The sequence below is a fragment of the Oncorhynchus tshawytscha genome, unplaced genomic scaffold (assembly GCF_018296145.1).
Source record: "Oncorhynchus tshawytscha isolate Ot180627B unplaced genomic scaffold, Otsh_v2.0 Un_scaffold_1746_pilon_pilon, whole genome shotgun sequence".
Lineage (NCBI taxonomy): Eukaryota > Metazoa > Chordata > Actinopteri > Salmoniformes > Salmonidae > Oncorhynchus > Oncorhynchus tshawytscha.
In genome coordinates this window covers 7,501-30,367 of record NW_024609798.1, presented here as the reverse complement: position 1 = coordinate 30,367, position 22,867 = coordinate 7,501, and the positions used below count along the sequence as shown (strand labels likewise).

The 22,867-nt window shown below is 44.7% G+C and overlaps 1 protein-coding gene across 2 annotated transcripts in view; it reads left to right on the top strand.

Moving 5' to 3' along the window:
* Positions 1-1,843: 1,843 nt before the first annotated feature.
* Positions 1,844-22,867, top strand: part of LOC121845925 (WD repeat-containing protein 19-like) — a 27,393-nt gene continuing 6,369 nt past the window's right edge. The window contains exons 1-14 of one of the 2 annotated variants that reach the window (XM_042318260.1): positions 1,844-1,964; positions 4,056-4,147; positions 11,179-11,244; positions 13,735-13,860; positions 14,208-14,323; positions 15,919-16,034; positions 16,667-16,747; positions 17,342-17,454; positions 17,744-17,917; positions 18,004-18,074; positions 18,315-18,487; positions 20,111-20,225; positions 20,297-20,403; positions 20,498-20,614. In XM_042318260.1, coding sequence (XP_042174194.1) covers positions 1,959-1,964; positions 4,056-4,147; positions 11,179-11,244; positions 13,735-13,860; positions 14,208-14,323; positions 15,919-16,034; positions 16,667-16,747; positions 17,342-17,454; positions 17,744-17,917; positions 18,004-18,074; positions 18,315-18,487; positions 20,111-20,225; positions 20,297-20,403; positions 20,498-20,614 — 1,473 coding nt within the window. In that variant the 5' untranslated portion in view covers positions 1,844-1,958. Of the gene's footprint in view, positions 1,965-4,055; positions 4,148-11,178; positions 11,245-13,734; positions 13,861-14,207; positions 14,346-15,918; positions 16,035-16,666; positions 16,748-17,341; positions 17,455-17,743; positions 17,918-18,003; positions 18,075-18,314; positions 18,488-20,110; positions 20,226-20,296; positions 20,404-20,497; positions 20,615-22,867 lie in introns of those variants that run through there. The other variant, XM_042318261.1, reaches the window with a different exon arrangement.

The window sequence follows — 22,867 nt, the reverse complement described above, 5'->3', positions numbered from 1 at the left end:
TGTGTATATAGCCATGTTATTAAATCAAATCAAATCAAATCAAATTTTATTTGTCACATACACATGGTTGCAGATGTTAATGCGAGTGTAGCGAAATGCTTGTGCTTCTAGTTCCGACAATGCAGTAATAACGAGCAAGTAATCTAACTAACAATTCCAAAAAAAACTACTGTCATACACAGTGTAAGGGGATAAAGAATATGTACATAAGGATATATGAATGAGTGATGGTACAGAGCAGCATAGGCAAGATACAGTAGATGATATCGAGTACAGTATATACATATGAGATAAGTATGTAAACCAAGTGGCATAGTTAAAGTGGCTAGTGATACATGTATTACATAAGGATGCAGTCGATGATATAGAGTACAGTATCAACGTATGCATATGAGATGAACAATGTAGGGTAAGTAACATTATATAAGGTAGCATTGTTTAAAGTGGCTAGTGATATATTTACATCATTTCCCATCAATTCCCATGATTAAAGTGGCTGGAGTAGAGTCAGTGTCATTGACAGTGTGTTGGCAGTAGCCACTCAATGTTAGTGGTGGCTGTTTAACAGTCTGATGGCCTTGAGATAGAAGCTGTTTTTCAGTCTCTCGGTCCCAGCTTTGATGCACCTGTACTGACCTCGCCTTCTGGATGGCAGCGGGGTGAACAGGCAGTGGCTCGGGTGGTTGATGTCCTTGATGATCTTTATGGCCTTCCTGTAGCATCGGGTGGTGTAGGTGTCCTGGAGGGCAGGTAGTTTGCCCCCGGTGATGCGTTGTGCAGACCTCACTACCCTCTGGAGAGCCTTACGGTTGAGGGCGGTGCAGTTGCCATACCAGGCGGTGATACAGCCCGCCAGGATGCTCTCGACAGTGCATCTGTAGAAGTTTGTGAGTGCTTTTGGTGACAAGCCGAATTTCTTCAGCCTCCTGAGGTTGAAGAGGCGCTGCTGCGCCTTCCTCACGATGCTGTCTGTGTGAGTGGACCAATTCAGTTTGTCTGTGACCTGGTACCCCTGCACATTGACTCAGTACTGGTACCCTGTGTATATAGCCATGTTATTACCTAGTACCCCTGTACATTGACTCAGTACTGGTACCCTGTGTATATAGCCATGTTATTACCTAGTACCCCTGTATATAGCCATGTTATTACCTAGTACCCCTGTATATAGCCATGTTATTACCTAGTACCACTGTATATGACTCTGTACTGGTACCCTGTGTATATAGCCATGTTATTACCTAGTACCACTGTATATGACTCTGTACTGGTACCCTGTGTATATAGCCATGTTATTACCTAGTACCCCTGTATATGACTCTGTACTGGTACCCCGTGTATATAGCCATGTTATCCTTACTCATTGTGTATTATAACTTATAGTATTATTTTTCTAATTTCTTTCTCTCTGCATTGTTATCAACATTTTGAGCCTGTTTCTCACTTATATTCATTTTATTACAAGTGTAACTAATTATTAAATCAAATCAAATGTTATTTTTCGTATGCTTCAAAACAGACTAAGTAAGCATTTCACTGTTATTCTACACCTGTTGTTTTACGAAGCATGTGAGGAATACATTTGGTTGTAAATGAGATCTGTATTTCATTTTCAATATGTCATTATTAAGGGGGTATTGTGTGTGTGTATATGGGTGAGATGATACATGTAAATCAATGTTGAAGTCAGGCTGTAAAACAACAAAATGTGGAATAAGTCAAAACAGGTAGGAATATTTTGTGAAGACCCATGTTTGTAAGTGAAACCCGGTATTTGACTGGCATCTGCTGGTCCAAACAGGAAGACGCTCAGAGCGGCGCTCATTGGCTGTTGCCATGACATCGCTTCGGTCGATATGCGGACGCTGAGGAGTGAAGCATTCTGGGATACGGACACAAATTTGCAGCGATGCTTTGGTGAAGATTTACTCAAGACTAAATAAAACACTCTACAAAAAATGAAGGTATTGTTGCCTAGAAACAACACGGGTATAGTTATATACTTAAACCGGGTATTTCAATTAGCTACGCGTTTATATTTTGGTTGTGGTGTCCCCGAACCCAAATGTTGCTAATGTTAGCTGGCTAGCTAGCTAGCGTTACCAGTAAGGCGACTTCTTGGCTAACTAATCATTTGCACCAAGTCAAACCACCTGTTACAAACTATCTCCCTTTTATTGGGACAGTGGATATCGGTAGCAGACTTGAATGGGGGAAATATATCGATAAGAGGACGTACCTGTAGGGTGGAGTCGGGATTCGTACCCAGGCTGAGGGTTCTGTAGACCAGGGTTTCACCAGCTCTATCCTGGAGCTTCCCCTCTGTGCACGTTTTGGGTTTGTACTACATAGCTGAGTCAAGCAACCAGCTCATTATCAAGCTTCAACTCATTATCAAGTAACCAGCTCATTATCAAGCAACCAGCTCATGATCAAGCAACCAGCTCATTATCAAGCAACCAGCTCATTATCAAGCAACCAGCTCATTATCAAGCAACCAGCTCATTATCAAGCAACCAGCTCATTATCAAGCTTCCAGCTCATGATCAAGCAACCAGCTCATGATCAAGCAACCAGCTCATTATCAAGCAACCAGCTCATTATCAAGCTTCCAGCTCATGATCAAGCAACCAGCTCATGATCAAGCAACCAGCTCATGATCAAGCAACCAGCTCATTATCAAGCAACCAGCTCATTATCAACATTAGATTTTTCTTTAACAAGCTGTGTACAACAAGGGCAAAAACCAAAACGTGCACCCAGGGTGGTTCCAGGGACCGACCTTGGGGAAACCCTGCTGTAGACTGCAGTGTTAAAGGGGAAGTCTGTAGAAACCCTGCTGTAGACTGCAGTGTTAAAGGGGAAGTCTGTAGAAACCCTGCTGTAGACTGCTGTGTTAAAGGGGTAGTCTGTAGAAACCCTGCTGTAGACTGCAGCGTTAAAGGGAAGTCTGTAGAAACCCTGCTGTAGACTGCAGCGTTAAAGGGGAAGTCTGTAGAAACCCTGCTGTAGACTGCAGCGTTAAAGGGAAGTCTGTAGAAACCCTGCTGTAGACTGCTGTGTTAAAGGGGAAGTCTGTAGAAACCTTGCTGTAGACTGCAGCGTTAAAGGGGAAGTCTGTAGAAACCCTGCTGTAGACTGCAGCGTTAAAGGGGAAGTCTGTAGAAACCCTGCTGTAGACTGCAGCGTTAAGGGAAGTCTGTAGAAACCCTGCTGTAGACTGCAGCGTTAAAGGGGGAAGTCTGTAGAAACCCTGCTGTAGACTGCAGCGTTAAAGGGAAGTCTGTAGAAACCCTGCTGTAGACTGCAGCGTTAAAGGAAGTCTGTAGAAACCCTGCTGTAGACTGCAGCGTTAAAGGGGAAATCCGTAGTTGTTACATCCAATTTGGATTTATAAATTCATGATATGTACTCATTCATTCTTGAATAAAATAACTTATTAATGCCTCATGAGTTTAGCTCAACTGTCGTACTCCATCAGAACCCACAATATAAGCTTGTTTTACCCTAATGTTTGTAAATGAATACTATAGCCTCAAAACATGTTGATATCATGGATGGTCAGTTCTTGCATCCAAAGCTCAGTCTATGAATTTGAGAGTGATTACATTTCTCCATCCCCGTCCCTCAGCTTTTTACTGAAACAGGCGGGGAGAACGCTCCGTTGTTTCTACTGATGATAAGTTCTTTAACCACTACCCACTTATTCCCTCTGACCAAATTATTCCCTCTGACCTTATTCCCTCTCTCTCTCTCTCTCTCTCTCTCTCTCTCTCTCTCTCTCTCTCTCTCCCCTCTGTCTCTCTCTCTCTCTCCTCTCTCCTCTCTCTCCCCTCTCTCTCTCTCCTCTCCTCTCTCCCTCTGTCTCTCGCTGTCTCCTCCTCTCTGCTGTCTCTCTCTCTCTCTCTCTCTCTCTCTCTCTCTGTCTCTCTCTCTCTGTCTCTCTCTCTGTCTCTCTCTCTGGGGTCTCTCTCTCTCTCTCTCTCTCTCTGGTCTTCACTCTCTCTCTCCCTCTGTCTCTCTCTCTCTGTCTCTCTCTCTCTCTCACCCTGCAGCGTGTTTTCACCCTCACAGACAGAGCTTGGTTGGGGTCCTGTCTCCAGTACAAATGGCAGAAGACCCTGGGGAACTACATCGCTGTCGCAGGGTGAGTTGTTGCTCTGATGGTTGCTGTTGTTTTGTAAAGTCGCTGGTCTTCAACATACATGTTATTATGGTGTGATGTAAAACTCTGGTCCAGGGCGTTTAGTGCGGTTTGCTTCCAGTTGATTAGTCATTCACAGGCTACACAGTAAAATGACACAGTTCCTTGCAGGTAAGTGTAATGAAACAGGCAGGGAGTTGTGAGCTCAGCCTTCTGGCCCATAGCCCCGTGTGCCGTCCACTAAGCCAAGAAAACCTGCTTCATCAGCCTGTATTCAACTGGACCAGAGCTACCTGTTATATCTATTAATATAATACCAGTCTGTATTCACCTGGACCAGAGCTACCTGTTATATATATTAATATAATACCAGTCTGTATTCCCCTGGACCAGAGCTATGTGTTATATCTATTAATATAATACCAGTCTGTATTCACCTGGACCAGAGCTACCTGTTATATCTATTAATATAATACCAGTCTGTATTCACCTGGACCAGAGCTACCTGTTATATATATTAATATAATACCAGTCTGTATTCACCTGGACCAGAGCTACCTGTTATATATATTAATATAATACCAGTCTGTATTCACCTGGACCAGAGCTACCTGTTATATATATTAATATAATACCAGTCTGTATTCACCTGGACCAGAGCTACCTGTTATATATTAATATAATACCAGTCTGTATTCACCTGGACCAGAGCTACCTGTTATATATTAATATAATACCAGTCTGTATTCACCTGGACCAGAGCTATGTGTTATATCTATTAATATAATACCAGTCTGTATTCACCTGGACCAGAGCTACCTGTTATATCTATTAATATAATACCAGTCTGTATTCACCTGGACCAGAGCTATGTGTTATATCTATTAATATAATACCAGTCTGTATTCACCTGGACCAGAGCTATGTGTTATATCTATTAATATAATACCAGTCTGTATTCACCTGGACCAGAGCTACCTGTTATATCTATTAATATAATACCAGTCTGTATTCACCTGGACCAGAGCTACCTGTTATATCTATTAATATAATACCAGTCTGTATTCACCTGGACCAGAGCTACCTGTTATATATTAATATAATACCAGTCTCTATTCATCAGTTTGGGGTCTGGTATCCATCACTGGGACACCAATGCCCACCTTCTACTGTAGGCTAAATATCCATATTGGACAAGACAGTTCTGTTCTATTCTGTTCAATTCTGTTTTATTCTGTTCTGTTCTGTACTGTTATTTACTATACTGTTATGTACTATACTGTACTGTACTGTTATGTACTATACTGTACTGTTCTGTACTGTTATTTACTATACTGTTATGTACTATACTGTACTGTACTGTTATGTACTATACTGTACTGTACTGTACTGTTATGTACTATACTGTACTGTACTGTACTGTTATGTACTGTACTGTACTGTACTGTTATGTACTATACTGTACTGTACTGTTATGTACTATACTGTTATGTACTATACTGTACTGTACTGTTATGTACTATACTGTACTGTACTGTTATGTACTATACTGTTATGTACTGTACTGTACTGTTATGTACTATACTGTACTGTACTGTTATGTACTATACTGTTATGTACTATACTGTTATGTACTATACTGTACTGTACTGTACTGTTATGTACTATACTGTACTGTACTGTTATGTACTATACTGTACTGTACTGTTATGTACTATACTGTTATGTACTGTTATGTACTGTACTGTTATGTACTGTACTGTTACTGTACTGTACTGTTATGTACTATACTGTTATGTACTGTACTATGTACTGTACTATACTGTTATGTACTGTACTGTACTGTTATGTACTGTACTGTTATGTACTGTACTGTACTGTTATGTACTGTACTGTTATGTACTGTACTGTTATGTACTGTACTGTTATGTACTGTACTATACTGTTATGTACTGTACTGTTATGTACTGTACTGTTATGTACTGTACTGTTATGTACTATACTGTACTGTACTGTCATGTACTGTACTGTACTGTTGTCATGTACTATACTGTACTGTACTGTCATGTACTGTACTGTACTGTCATGTACTGTACTGTACTGTACTGTACTGTCATGTACTATACTGTACTGTACTGTCATGTACTGTACTGTATGTACTGTACTGTCATGTACTGTCATGTACTGTACTGTACTGTACTGTCATGTACTATACTGTACTGTCATGTACTATACTGTACTGTACTGTTATGTACTATACTGTACTGTTATGTACTATACTGTACTGTTATGTACTGTACTGTACTGTTATGTACTATGTACTGTACTGTACTGTTATGTACTGTACTGTACTGTACTGTACTGTTATGTACTATACTGTTATGTACTGTTATGTACTGTACTGTTACTGTACTGTACTGTTATGTACTGTTATGTACTGTTATGTACTGTACTGTACTATACTGTACTGTACTGTTATGTACTATACTGTACTGTACTGTTATGTACTGTACTGTTATGTACTGTACTGTACTGTACTGTACTGTTATGTGCTTTACTGTACTGTACTGTTATGTGCTGTACTGTACTGTACTGTTATGTGCTGTACTGTACTATACTGTACTGTTATGTACTGTACTGTTATGTACTGTACTGTACTGTACTGTTATGTACTATACTGTACTGTACTGTTATGTACTATACTGTACTGTTATGTACTATACTGTTATGCACTATACTGTTATGTACTGTACTGTTATGTACTGTACTGTTATGTACTATACTGTACTGTACTGTTATGTACTGTACTGTACTGTACTGTACTGTCATGTACTGTACTGTACTGTACTGTACTGTCATGTACTATACTGTACTGTACTGTCATGTACTATACTGTACTGTACTGTCATGTACTATACTGTACTGTTATGTACTATACTGTACTGTACTATGTACTGTACTGTTATGTACTATGTACTGTTATGTACTGTACTGTTATGTACTATACTGTTATGTACTATACTGTACTGTTATGTACTGTACTGTTATGTACTGTACTATACTGTTATGTACTGTACTGTTATGTACTGTACTATACTGTTATGTACTGTACTATACTGTTATGTACTGTACTGTTATGTACTGTACTGTTATGTACTGTACTGTTATGTACTGTTATGTACTGTACTGTTATGTACTGTACTGTACTGTACTGTACTGTACTGTTATGTACTGTACTGTTATGTACTGTACTATACTGTTATGTACTATACTGTACTGTACTGTCATGTACTGTACTGTACTGTACTGTTATGTACTGTACTGTTATGTACTGTACTGTTACTGTACTGTACTGTACTGTCACTGTACTGTTATGTACTGTACTATGTCACTGTACTGTTATGTACTGTACTGTTATGTACTATACTGTACTATACTGTTATGTACTGTTATGTACTGTTATGTACTGTACTGTACTGTACTGTACTGTACTGTACTGTCATGTACTGTACTGTACTGTACTGTCATGTACTATACTGTACTGTACTATACTGTACTGTACTGTCCTGTACTATACTGTACTGTACTGTCATGTACTATACTGTACTGTACTGTACTGTCATGTACTACTGTACTGTATGTACTATACTGTACTGTTATGTACTATACTGTACTGTACTGTTATGTACTATACTGTACTGTACTGTTATGTACTATACTATGTACTGTACTGTACTGTTATGTACTATATTGTACTGTACTGTCATGTACTATACTGTACTGTACTGTCATGTACTATACTGTACTGTCATGTACTATACTGTACTGTACTGTACTGTACTGTTATGTACTATACTATACTGTACTGTCATGTACTATACTGTACTGTCATGCACTATACTGTACTGTCATGTACTATACTGTACTATACTGTACTGTTATGTACTATACTGTACTGTTATGTACTATACTGTACTGTAATGTACTGTCATGTACTGTACTATACTGTAATGTACTGTCATGTACTATACTGTACTGTATGTACTGTCATGTACTATACTGTACTGTTATGTACTGTCACTGTACTATACTGTACTGTAATGTACTGTCATGTACTATGTACTGTATGTACTATACTGTACTGTACTGTCATGTACTATACTGTACTGTACTGTTATGTACTATACTGTACTGTACTGTATGTACTATACTGTATGTATGTACTGTCTATACTGTACTATACTGTAACTGTACTGTCATGTACTGTACTGTACTGTACTGTCATGTACTATACTGTACTGTACTGTCATGTACTATACTGTACTGTACTGTCATGTACTATACTGTACTGTACTGTCATGTACTATACTGTACTGTACTGTCATGTACTATACTGTACTGTTATGTACTGTACTGTTATGTACTGTACTGTACTGTTATGTACTATACTGTTATGTACTGTACTGTTGTACTATACTGTACTGTTATGTACTGTACTATACTGTTATGTACTGTACTGTTATGTACTGTACTATACTGTTATGTTATGTACTATACTGTACTGTACTGTTATGTACTGTACTGTTATGTACTGTACTGTTATGTACTATACTGTACTGTACTGTTATGTACTATATGTACTGTATGTTATGTACTGTACTGTACTGTACTATGTACTGTATACTGTACTGTACTGTTATGTACTATACTGTACTGTACTGTTATGTACTGTACTGTTATGTACTGTACTGTACTGTTATGTACTGTACTATGTACTATACTGTACTGTCATGTACTATACTATACTGTACTGTACTATGTACTATGTACTGTACTGTACTGTCATGTACTATACTGTACTGTCATGTACTGTTATGTACTATACTGTACTGTACTATACTGTACTGTCTGTTATGTACTATACTGTACTGTACTGTATGTACTATACTGTACTGTATGTACTATACTGTACTGTACTGTTGTCATGTACTATACTGTACTGTATGTACTGTTATGTACTGTACTGTCATGTACTGTACTGTACTGTACTGTACTGTCATGTACTATACTGTACTGTACTGTCATGTACTGTACTGTACTGTCATGTACTATACTGTACTGTACATGTACTATACTGTACTGTACTGTCATGTACTATACTGTACTGTCATGTACTATACTGTACTGTCATGTACTATACTGTACTGTACTGTTATGTACTATGTACTGTACTGTACTGTCATGTACTATACTATACTGTACTGTCATGTACTATACTGTACTGTACTGTCATGTACTATACTGTACTGTCATGTACTATACTGTACTGTCATGTACTATACTGTACTGTACTGTCATGTACTATACTGTACTGTACTGTTATGTACTATACTGTACTGTACTGTTATGTACTATACTGTACTGTACTGTTATGTACTATACTGTACTGTACTGTTATGTACTGTACTGTACTGTATGTACTATACTGTACTGTACTGTTATGTACTATACTGTACTGTACTGTTATGTACTGTTATGTACTGTTATGTACTGTACTGTACTATACTGTACTGTACTGTTATGTACTATACTGTACTGTACTGTTATGTACTGTACTGTACTGTTATGTACTATACTGTACTGTACTGTTATGTACTATACTGTACTGTACTGCTATGTACTATACTGTACTGTACTGTTATGTGCTATACTGTTATGTACTATACTGTACTATACTGTTATGTACTGTACTGTTATGTACTATACTGTACTGTACTGTTATGTACTGTACTGTACTGTACTGTCATGTACTATACTGTACTGTACTGTCATGTACTATACTGTACTGTACTGTCATGTACTATACTGTACTGTACTGTCATGTACTATACTGTACTGTACTGTCATGTACTATACTGTACTGTACTGTCATACTGTACTGTCATGTACTATACTGTACTGTCATGTACTATACTATACTGTACTGTCATGTACTATACTGTACTGTACTGTCATGTACTGTACTGTTATGTACTATACTGTACTGTTATGTACTATACTGTACTGTTATGTACTATACTGTACTGTACTGTTATGTACTATACTGTACGGTACTGTACTATACTGTTATGTACTCTACTATACTGTTATGTACTCTACTATACTGTTATGTACTGTACTGTACTGTTATGTACTGTACTGTACTGTTATGTACTGTACTGTTATTTACTGTACTGTACTGTTATGTACTGTACTGTACTGTACTGTCATGTACTATACTGTACTGCTATGTACTATACTGTACTGTACTGTTATGTGCTATACTGTTATGTACTATACTGTACTATACTGTTATGTACTGTACTGTTATGTACTATACTGTACTGTACTGTTATGTACTGTACTGTACTATACTGTTATGTACTATACTGTACTGTACTGTACTATACTGTTATGTACTATACTGTACTGTACTGTTATGTACTATACTGTACTGTACTGTTATGTGCTATACTGTTATGTACTATACTGTACTATACTGTTATGTGCTATAGTGTAGTATAATTCTATACTATTTTACTGTGTTCTATACTGTACTGTTATGTACTATACTGTTATTTACTGTACTGTACTGTTATGTACTATACTGTAGTAGTTTAATTCTATACTATTTTACTGTCATGTACTGTGTTCTGTACTGTTATGTACTATACTGTTATGTACTGTACTGTACTGTTATGTACTATACTGTACTGTACTGTTATGTACTGTACTGTACTGTTATGTACTATACTGTTATGTACTATACTGTACTATACTGTTATGTACTGTACTGTACTGTTATGTACTGTACTGTTATGTGCTATACTGTTATGTGCTTTACTGTACTGTACTGTTATGTGCTGTACTGTACTGTACTGTTATGTACTGTACTGTTATGTGCTATACTGTTATGTACTATACTGTACTGTACTGTTATGTACTATACTGTAGTAGTTTAATTCTATACTATTTCACTGTGTTCTTTTCTAAAGATCTGACAGCTCAGTGAAGATATTTGACAGACATGGACAGAGGAAGAATGAACTAAATCTACCTGGGTGAGTTCATCATACAGAAACACATCTATCTGGCCTGCTGGGACCATACTGACACATCTGGCCTGCTGGGACGATACTAACACATCTGGCCTGCTGGGACGATACTGACACATCTGGCCTGCTGGGACGATACTAACACATCTGGCCTGCTGGGACGATACTAACACATCTGGCCTGCTGGGACGATACTAACACATCTGACCTGCTGGGACGATACTAACACATCTGGCCTGCTGGGACGATACTAACACATCTGGCCTGCTGGGACGATACTAACACATCTGGCCTGCTGGGACGATACTAACACATCTGGCCTGCTGGGACGATACTAACACATCTGACCTGCTGGGACGATACTAACACATCTGGCCTGCTGGGACGATACTGACACATCTGGCCTGCTGGGACGATACTAACACATCTGGCCTGCTGGGACGATACTAACACATCTGGCCTGCTGGGACGATACTAACATATCTATCTGGCCTGCTGGGACTATACTAACACATCTGGCCTGCTGGGACTATACTAACACATCTGGCCTGCTGGGACCATACTAACACATCTGGCCTGCTGGGACGATACTGACACATCTGGCCTGCTGGGACGATACTGACACATCTGGCCTGCTGGGACCATACTAACACATCTGACCTGCTGGGACGATACTGACACATCTGGCCTGCTGGGACGATACTGACACATCTGACCTGCTGGGACGATACTGACACATCTGGCCTGCTGGGCCGATACTAACACATCTGGCCTGCTGGGACGATACTAACACATCTGGCCTGCTGGGACGATACTGACACATCTGGCCTGCTGGGCCGATACTGACACATCTGGCCTGCTGGGACGATACTAACACATCTGGGCTGCTGGGACGATACTAACACATCTGGCCTGCTGGGCCGATACTGACACATCTGGCCTGCTGGGACGATACTGACACATCTGGCCTGCTGGGACGATACACATCTGGCCTGCTGGGACGACACACATCTGGCCTGCTGGGACGATACTAACACATCTGGCCTGCTGGGACGATACTAACACATCTGGCCTGCTGGGACGATACTAACACATCTGGCCTGCTGGGACATACTGACACACCTGGCCTGCTGGGACGATACTAACATATCTGGCCTGCTGGGACTATACTAACACATCTGGCCTGCTGGGACCATACTAACATATCTGGCCTGCTGGGACGATACTAACACATCTGACCTGCTGGGACCATACTAACATATCTGGCCTGCTGGGACGATACTAACACATCTGGCCTGCTGGGACCATACTATCATATCTGGCCTGCTGGGACGATACTGACACATCTGACCTGCTGGGACTATACTAACACATCTGGCCTGCTGGGACCATACTAACATATCTGGCCTGCTGGGACGATACTGACACATCTGACCTGCTGGGACGATACTAACACATCTGGCCTGCTGGGACTATACTAACACATCTGGCCTGCTGGGACCATACTGACACATCTGGCCTGCTGGGACGATACTAACACATCTGACCTGTTGGGACTATACTAACACATCTGACCTGCTGGGACCATACTGACACATCTGACCTGCTGGGACCATACTGACACATCTGACCTGCTGGGACCATACTAACACATCTGACCTGCTGGGACCATACTAACACATCTGACATGCTGGGACCATACTGACACATCTGGCCTGCTGGGACCATACTGACTTACCTCCCTCCATACCTCTCTGTCTCCCTCCCTCCCTCTCTCTCTGTCTCCCTCTCTCTCTGTCTCCCTCCCTCTGTCTCCTCCCTCCCTCCCTCCCTCCTCTGTCTCCCTCCCTCCCTCCCTCCCTCTCTGTCTCCCTCCCTCCCTCCCTCTCTGTCTCCCTCCCTCCCTCTCTGTCTCCCTCCCTCTCTGTCTCCCTCCCTCCCTCTCTGTCTCCCTCTCTGTCTCCCTCCCTGTCTCCCTCCCTGTCTCCCCTGTCTCCCTCCCTCCCCTCCCTCCCTCCCTCCCTCCCTCCCTCCCTCCCTCCCTCCCTCCCTCCTCTCTGTCTCCCTCCCTCCCTCCCTCCCTCCCTCCCTCCCTCCCTCCCTCCCTCCCTCCCTCCCTCCCTCCCTCCCTCCCTCCCTCCCTCCCTCTCTCCCTCTCCCTCCCTCCCTCTCTGTCTCCCTCTCTGTCTCCCTCTCTGTTTCCCTCTCTGTTTCCCTCTCTGTTTCCCTCCCTCCCTCTCTGTCTCCCTCTCTTCCTCCCTCTCTGTCTCCCTCCCCTCCCTCCCTCTCTGTCTCCCTCCCTCCCTCCTCCCTCCCTCCCTCTCTCTGTCTCCCTCCCTCTCTGTCTCTCTGTCTCCCTCCCTCTCTGTCTCTCTGTCTCCCTCCCTCTCTGTCTCTCTGTCTCCCTCCCTCTCTGTCTCTCTGTCTCCCTCCCTCTCTGTCTCCCTCTGTCTCCTCTCCTCCCTCCCTCCCTCCCTCCCTCTTCCTCCCTGCCAGGCGTTGTGTCGGGATGGACTGGGATAAGGACGGAGACATCTTGGCAGTGATCTCTGACAAGTCCAGCTCCGTTTACCTCTGGGACGCTAACGTCAACAAGACCTCACAGATAGACAGTGGCATGAGGTGGGCTGGACTCACACACCTCAAGCTTTATTTCCACAGCACACACACACGAGTATAAAAGCTGAAATATTTACAACAAACAATACAAACTGAAGGACTAAAAACAGGAAAATCACAGTTAAAAAGGCATACACACACACACACACACACACACACACACACACACACACACACACACACACACACACACACACACACACACACACACACACACACACACACACACACACACACACACACACACACACACACACACGCACGCACACGCACACACACACATACACACAAACTGTTTGCAGGCCATAACATTCCCCAGTATTCCTTCCCAACTGTGTTGGTTTCCATAGAGACCAGATGTCATTCATCCTGTGGTCGAAGGCTGGGCCCCTATTGGCTGTCGGGACCAACAAAGGAAACCTGCTGATCTACAACCAACAGACGTCACGCAAGATCCCTGTCCTGGGTAACAACACACACTGTCCTGGGTAACAACACACACACTGTCCTGGGTAACAACACACACTGTCCTGGGTAACAACGCACACTGTCCTGGGTAACAACACACCCTGTCCTGGGTAACAACACACACACTGTCCTGGGTAACAACACACACTGTCCTGGGTAACAACACACACACTGTCCTGGGTAACAACACACACACCTGTCCTGGGTAACAACACACACTGTCCTGGGTGAACAACACACACACCCTGTCCTGGGTAACAACACACACACTGTCCTGGGTAACAACACACACACTGTCCTGGGTAACAACACACACACTGTCCTGGGTAACAACACACACTGTCCTGTCCTGTAACAACACACACACTGTCCTGGGTAACAACACACACGCTGTCCTGGGTAACAACGCACGCTGTCCTGGGTAACAACGCACACTGTCCTGGGTAACAACACACACTGTCCTGGGTAACAACACACTGTCCTGGGTAACAACACACTGTCCTGGGTAACAACACACACACTGTCCTGGGTAACAACACACACTGTCCTGGGTAACAACACACACAATGTCCTGGGTAACAACACACACTGTCCTGGGTAACAACACACACTGTCCTGGGTAACAACACACACTGTCCTGGGTAACAACACACTGTCCTGGGTAACAACACACCCTGTCCTGGGTAACAACACACACACTGTCCTGGGTAACAACACACACACTGTCCTGGGTAACAACACACACACTGTCCTGGGTAACAACACACTGTCCTGGGTAACAACACACTGTCCTGGGTAACAACACACACTGTCCTGGGTAACAACACACACTGTCCTGGGTAACAACACAGATCATTGTGTTTGGTTTTAAATTCTTACGTACTCTCTTTCTCTATCACTCTGTCACTCACACACACACACACACACACACACACACACACACACACACACACACACACACACACACACACACACACACAGGAAAGCACACTAAGCGTACACCTGTGGCTGTTGGAGTTCTCAGAACCTGTTGGCGCTGGGCAGCGAGTCCTGTCCTGGGTAACAACACACACTGTCCTGGGTAACAACACACACAATGTCCTGGGTAACAACACACACTGTCCTGGGTAACAACACACACTGTCCTGGGTAACAACACACTGTCCTGGGTAACAACACACTGTCCTGGGTAACAACACACCCTGTCCTGGGTAACAACACACACACTGTCCTGGGTAACAACACACACACTGTCCTGGGTAACAACACACTGTCCTGGGTAACAACACACACACTGTCCTGGGTAACAACACACTGTCCTGGGTAACAACACACACACTGTCCTGGGTAACAACACACTGTCCTGGGTAACAACACACTGTCCTGGGTAACAACACACACTGTCCTGGGTAACAACACACACTGTCCTGGGTAACAACACACACTGTCCTGGGTAACAACACACACTGTCCTGGGTAACAACACAGATCATTGTGTTTGGTTTTAAATTCTTACGTACTCTCTTTCTCTATCACTCTGTCACTCACACACACACACACACACACACACACACACACACACACACACACACAGGAAAGCACACTAAGCGTATCACCTGTGGCTGTTGGAGTTCTCAGAACCTGTTGGCGCTGGGCAGCGAGGACTGCAGCGTAACCATTAGCAACCAGGAGGGAGACACCGTCCGACAGGTAACACCGTCATAAATAATCATGTCTTGTTAGCTGACTTGCCTAGTTAAATAAAAGGATAAATGAACACACCATCCTACAGTACTTCTATATCAACCTTTCTCTCGTTCTCCCTCCGTCTCTCTCCTCTCTCTATCCTTCTCTCGTTCTCCCTCCGTCTCTATCCTTCTCTCGTTCTCCCTCCGTCTCTCTCCTCTCTATCCTTCTCTCGTTCTCCCTCCGTTCTCTCTCTCTCTCTCTATCCTTCTCTCGTTCTCCCTCCGTCTCTCTCCCTCTCTCTATCCTTCTCTCGTTCTCCCTCCGTCTCTCTCCTCTCTCTATCCTTCTCTCGTTCTCCCTCCGTCTCTCTCCTCTCTCTATCCTTCTCTCGTTCTCCCTCCGTCTCTCTCCTTCTCTCCTTCTCTCTCCTCTCTCTATCCTTCTCTCGTTCTCTCCTTCTCTCCCTCTCTATCCTTCTCTCGTTCTCCCTCCGTCTCTCTCCTCTCTATCCTTCTCTCGTCCTCCCTCCGTCTCCTCTCCCTGTCCTTCTCTCCATCTCCCTCCTCCCCATCTCCCTCTCTCCATCTCCCTCCCCTCTCCCCCATCTCTCCCCTCTCCCCCATCTCTCTCCCCCTCTATCCCTCCCCCCCCAGACGTCGGTGCGTTCTGACCCAGCTGATGTCCAGTTCTCTGTGATGAAGACAGACGAGAGGTCTTCCCCAGGAGAGAGCACAGTGAGTGTTGCTGTGCCAGTCTGTTACTGACTGTTCATGAAGCATTTCCTTACGGGTAACATAGAGCTGGTTAACATAGAGCTGGGTAACATAGAGCTGGGCCACATAGAGCTGGGTATCATAGAGCTGGGTAACATAGAGCTGGTTAACATAGAGCTGGGCCACATAGAGCTGGGTATCATAGAGCTGGGTAACATAGAGCTGGTTAACATAGAGCTGGGCCACATAGAGCTGGGTAACATAGAGCTGGGTAACATAGAGCTGGGTATCATAGAGCTGGGTATCATAGAGCTGGGTAACATAGAGCTGGGTAACATAGAGCTGGGTATCATAGAGCTGGGTATCATAGAGCTGGGTATCATAGAGCTGGGTAACATAGAGCTGGGTTCCATAGAGCTGGGTAAGTAGTGCATAGAGCTGGGTAACATAGAGCTGGGTAACATAGAGCTATAGGGCTGGTATATAGTAGTGCACTATGTAGGGAATAGGGTTCCATAGGGCTGGTATATAGTAGTGCACTATGTAGGGACAAGGGTTCCATTTGGATTTGGGGCATAACCCATATCACTCATCTCTGACCTCTGACCCCATCAGGTGAGCGTTGCCGTGGGGAAGAAGACCCTGTTCCTGTTTAACCTCAACGACCCCGACAACCCCATAGAGCTGGCCTTCCAACAGCGCTACGGACACATCATCTCCTACCGCTGGTACACACACACACACACACACACACACACACACACACACACACACACACACACACACACACACACACACACACACACTTTCTCGCACAAAACAGATTTCTTTGGCTATTTCTGTTTGAAACTTGGCATTTTCCCTCCTCCTCCTCCCCTCCCTCCCCCTCCTCCTCCTCCCCTCCCTCCCATCTCCTTCCTCCTCCTTCCCTCCTCCTCTCCTCCTCCTCCCTCCCCTCCTCCCTCTCCCCTACCTCTTCCCCCTCCTCCTCCTCCTCCTCCTCTCCCCTCCTCCCAGGTATGGTGATGGCTACATCCTGATCGGTTTCTCTCAGGGTTATTTTGTGGTGATCTCCACCCACATCAGAGAGATCGGTCAGGAGCTGTTCCAGGCTCACAACCATAAAGACAGTCTGACCAGCGTTGCCATTTCCTCTGCTCTCAACAAGGCTGCTTCCTGTGGGGACAACAGGTACACACACACACACACACACACTATACACACACACACACACACTGCAGAGATTCCCTAATAAATTGTGTGTGTGTGTGTTGCAGTATAAAGATCCATGATCTGTCTGAGCTGAAGGAGATGGACGCCATCGTCAACCTGGAGGATGAGACTCAAGGTGACACACTGACTGATGACACACACACACACACACACATATACAGACCCACACACACCTTACACACACACACACACACCCTACACACACACACCCTACACACACACACCATACAGACCCACACACACAGTTGTAATAAAATTAATGTGTGCGTCCCCAAATGCAGTTAACTTGAATTTTGGTGTGTCTCTGTGACTCCGTGTGTGTGTGTGTGTGTGTTCCTCCACACCCCCCCCCCAGGTCTAGACCAGTTGAGCTGGACAGATGATGGTCAGTTGTTGGCCGTCTCCACCCAGAGAGGAGCCCTGCACGTCTTCCTGACCCGTCTCCCCATCCTGGGGCACAGCTGTGGGACCCGCCTGGCCTACCTGACCTCCCTGTTGGAGGTCACCGTGTCTAACCGCGTAGAGGGGGTGAGAACACGCTGAAAACACCATTCTAAACAGAACACCTGGGGGAAAACACCATTCTAAAGAGAACACCTGGGGAAAACACCATTCTAAACAGAACACCTGGGGAAAACACCATTCTAAAGAGAACACCTGGGGAAAACACCATTCTAAAGAGAACACCTGGGGAAAACACCATTCTAAACAGAACACCTGGGGGAAAACACCATTCTAAACAGAACACCTGGGGAAAACACCATTCTAAACAGAACACCTGGGGAAAACACCATTCTAAAGAGAACACCTGGGGAAAACACCATTCTAAACAGAACACCTGGGGAAAACACCATTCTAAACAGAACACCTGGGGGAAAACACCATTCTAAACAGAACACCTGGGGAAAACACCATTCTAAAGAGAACACCTGGGGGAAAACACCATTCTAAAGAGAACACCTGGGGAAAAACACCATTCTAAAGAGAACACCTGGGGAAAACACCATTCTAAACAGAACACCTGGGGAAAACACCATTCTAAACAGAACACCTGGGGAAAACACCATTCTAAACAGAACACCTGGGGAAAACACCATTCTAAACAGAACACCTGGGGAAAACACCATTCTAAACAGAACACCTGGGGAAAACACCATTCTAAACAGAACACCTGGGGAAAACACCATTCTAAACAGAACACCTGGGGAAAACACCATTCTAAAGAGAACACCTGGGGAAAACACCATTCTAAAGAGAACACCTGGGGAAAACACCATTCTAAAGAGAACACCTGGGGAAAACACCATTCTAAAGAGAACACCTGGGGAAAACACCATTCTAAAGAGAACACCTGGGGAAAACACCATTCTAAAGAGAACACCTGGGGAAAACACCATTCTAAAGAGAACACCTGGGGAAAACACCATTCTAAACAGAACACCTGGGGAAAACACCATTCTAAACAGAACACCTGGGGAAAACACCATTCTAAAGAGAACACCTGGGGAAAACACCATTCTAAAGAGAACACCTGGGGAAAACACCATTCTAAAGAGAACACCTGGGGAAAACACCATTCTAAAGAGAACACCTGGGGAAAACACCATTCTAAAGAGAACACCTGGGGGAAAACACCATTCTAAACAGAACACCTGGGGAAAACACCATTCTAAAGAGAACACCTGGGGAAAACACCATTCTAAACAGAACACCTGGGGAAAACACCATTCTAAACAGAACACCTGGGGAAAACACCATTCTAAACAGAACACCTGGGGAAAACACCATTCTAAACAGAACACCTGGGGAAAACACCATTCTAAACAGAACACCTGGGGAAAACACCATTCTAAACAGAACACCTGGGGAAAACACCATTCTAAACAGAACACCTGGGGGAACATTCTAAACAGAACACCTGGGGGAACATTCTAAACAGAACACCTGGGGGAACATTCTAAACAGAACACCTGGGGGAACATTCTAAACAGAACACCTGGGGGAAAACACCATTCTAAAGAGAACACCTGGGGGAAACACCATTCTAAAGAGAACACCTGGGGAAAACACCATTCTAAACAGAACACCTGTAGAGCGGGTGAGCGAGCGTGTGCACACGCACAGTGTCATGAACTCCGTGTCGTCTGACAGGAAGCTCCTGTTGCTGTGGCGGTGGAGGTGGAGCCTAACTTCATCGCCGTGGGACCCTACCACGTTGCCGTGGGGATGAACAACCGAGCCTGGTTCTACGCCCTGGGAGACTCCGGTGTGTGTGTGTGTGTGTTCACTGAGTTTGTGAGTGTGTTTTGTGTATCTGATGTTTTTTTTGAACATCAGGTGTGGAGAGGCTGAAGGACATGGAGTATTTGGGGACGATCGCCACCATGTGTCTGAACTCAGAATACGCCGCGGCTCTGTTTGAGGGCAAAGTACAGCTACACATGGTGAGAAGGGGGGGGGGTCTGTATGTAGTAGAAGGTCCTGTGTATTTGAGTGTCCGTATCTGTGATCTTAACCTGTGTGTGTGTGTGTGTGTAGATGGAGGGCGAGGGCCAACAGGAACAGAGACAGACCAGGCTGTTTCCAGACGGAGACCGTAAGGAACACATCGTCAGTCACGCCCTCACTAACGACTTCCTGTTCTACGGGACTGATGTAAGACCCCACACACACACACACACACACACACACACACACACACACACACACACACACCTCCTAGTGTGTCTCTCCATGTCTCCTCCCAGAGTGGTGTGATAGTGTGTGTCTCTCCATGTCTCCTCTCAGAGTGGTGTGATAGTGTGTGTCTCTCCATGTCTCCTCCCAGAGTGGTGTGATAGTGTGTGTCTCCATGTCTCTCCATGTCTCCTCCAGAGTGGTGTGATAGTGTGTGTCTCCATGTCTCTCCATGTCTCCTCCCAGAGTGGTGTGATAGTGTGTCTCTCTCCATGTCTCCTCTCAGAGTGGTGTGATAGTGTGTGTCTCTCCATGTCTCCTCCCAGAGTGGTGTGATAGTGTGTGTCTCTCCATGTCTCCTCCCAGAGTGGTGTGATAGTGTGTGTCTCCATGTCTCTCCATGTCTCCTCCAGAGTGGTGTGATAGTGTGTGTCTCTCCATGTCTCCTCCCAGAGTGGTGTGATAGTGTGTGTCTCTCCATGTCTCCTCTCAGAGTGGTGTGATAGTGTGTGTCTCTCCATGTCTCTCCATGTCTCCTCCCAGAGTGGTGTGATAGTGTGTCTCTCCATGTCTCCTCCCAGAGTGGTCTGATAGTGTGTGTCTCTCCATGTCTCCTCCAGAGTGGTGTGATAGTGTGTGTGTCTCTCCATGTCTCCTCCCAGAGTGGTGTGATAGTGTGTATCTCTCCATGTCTCCTCCCAGAGTGGTGTGATAGTGTGTGTCTCCATGTCTCTCCATGTCTCCTCCCAGAGTGGTGTGATAGTGTGTATCTCTCCATGTCTCCTCCAGAGTGGTGTGATAGTGTGTCTCTCCATGTCTCTCCATGTCTCCTCCAGAGTGGTGTGATAGTGTGTCTCCATGTCTCCTCCCAGAGTGGTGTGATAGTGTGTGTCTCTCCATGTCTCCTCCCAGAGTGGTGTGATAGTGTGTCTCTCCATGTCTCCTCTCAGAGTGGTGTGATAGTGTGTCTCTCCATGTCTCTCCATGTCTCCTCCAGAGTGGTGTGATAGTGTGTGTCTCTCCATGTCTCTCCATGTCTCCTCTCAGAGTGGTGTGATAGTGTGTGTCTCTCCATGTCTCCTCCAGAGTGGTGTGATAGTGTGTGTCTCTCCATGTCTCCTCCCAGAGTGGTGTGATAGTGTGTGTCTCTCCATGTCTCCTCCCAGAGTGGTGTGGTAGTGTGTGTCTCTCCATGTCTCCTCCCAGAGTGGTGTGATAGTGTGTGTCTCTCCATGTCTCCTCCCAGAGTGGTGTGATGGTGTGTGTCTCTCCATGTCTCTCCATGTCTCCTCCAGAGTGGTGTGATAGTGTGTGTCTCTCCATGTCTCCTCCCAGAGTGGTGTGATAGTGTGTGTCTCTCCATGTCTCTCCATGTCTCCTCCCAGAGTGGTGTGATAGTGTGTCTCTCCATGTCTCCTCTCAGAGTGGTGTGATAGTGTGTCTCTCCATGTCTCTCCATGTCTCCTCTCAGAGTGGTGTGATAGTGTGTGTCTCTCCATGTCTCTCCATGTCTCCTCCCAGAGTGGTGTGATAGTGTGTGTCTCTCCATGTCTCCTCTCAGAGTGGTGTGATAGTGTGTGTCTCTCCATGTCTCCTCTCAGAGTGGTGTGATAGTGTGTGTCTCTCCATGTCTCCTCCCAGAGTGGTGTGATAGTGTGTGTCTCTCCATGTCTCCTCTCAGAGTGGTGTGATAGTGTGTGTCTCTCCATGTCTCCTCCCAGAGTGGTGTGATAGTGTGTGTCTCTCCATGTCTCCTCCCAGAGTGGTGTGATAGTGTGTGTCTCCATGTCTCTCCATGTCTCCTCTCAGAGTGGTGTGATAGTGTGTATCTCTCCATGTCTCCTCTCAGAGTGGTGTGATAGTGTGTGTCTCTCCATGTCTCCTCCCAGAGTGGTGTGATAGTGTGTGTCTCTCCATGTCTCCTCCCAGAGTGGTGTGATAGTGTGTATCTCTCCATGTCTCCTCTCAGAGTGGTGTGATAGTGTATCTCTCCATGTCTCCTCTCAGAGTGGTGTGATAGTGTGTGTCTCCATGTCTCTCCATGTCTCCTCTCAGAGTGGTGTGATAGTGTGTCTCTCCATGTCTCCTCTCAGAGTGGTGTGATAGTGTGTGTCTCCATGTCTCTCCATGTCTCCTCTCAGAGTGGTGTGATAGTGTGTCTCTCCATGTCTCCTCTCAGAGTGGTGTGATAGTGTGTGTCTCTCCATGTCTCCTCTCAGAGTGGTGTGATAG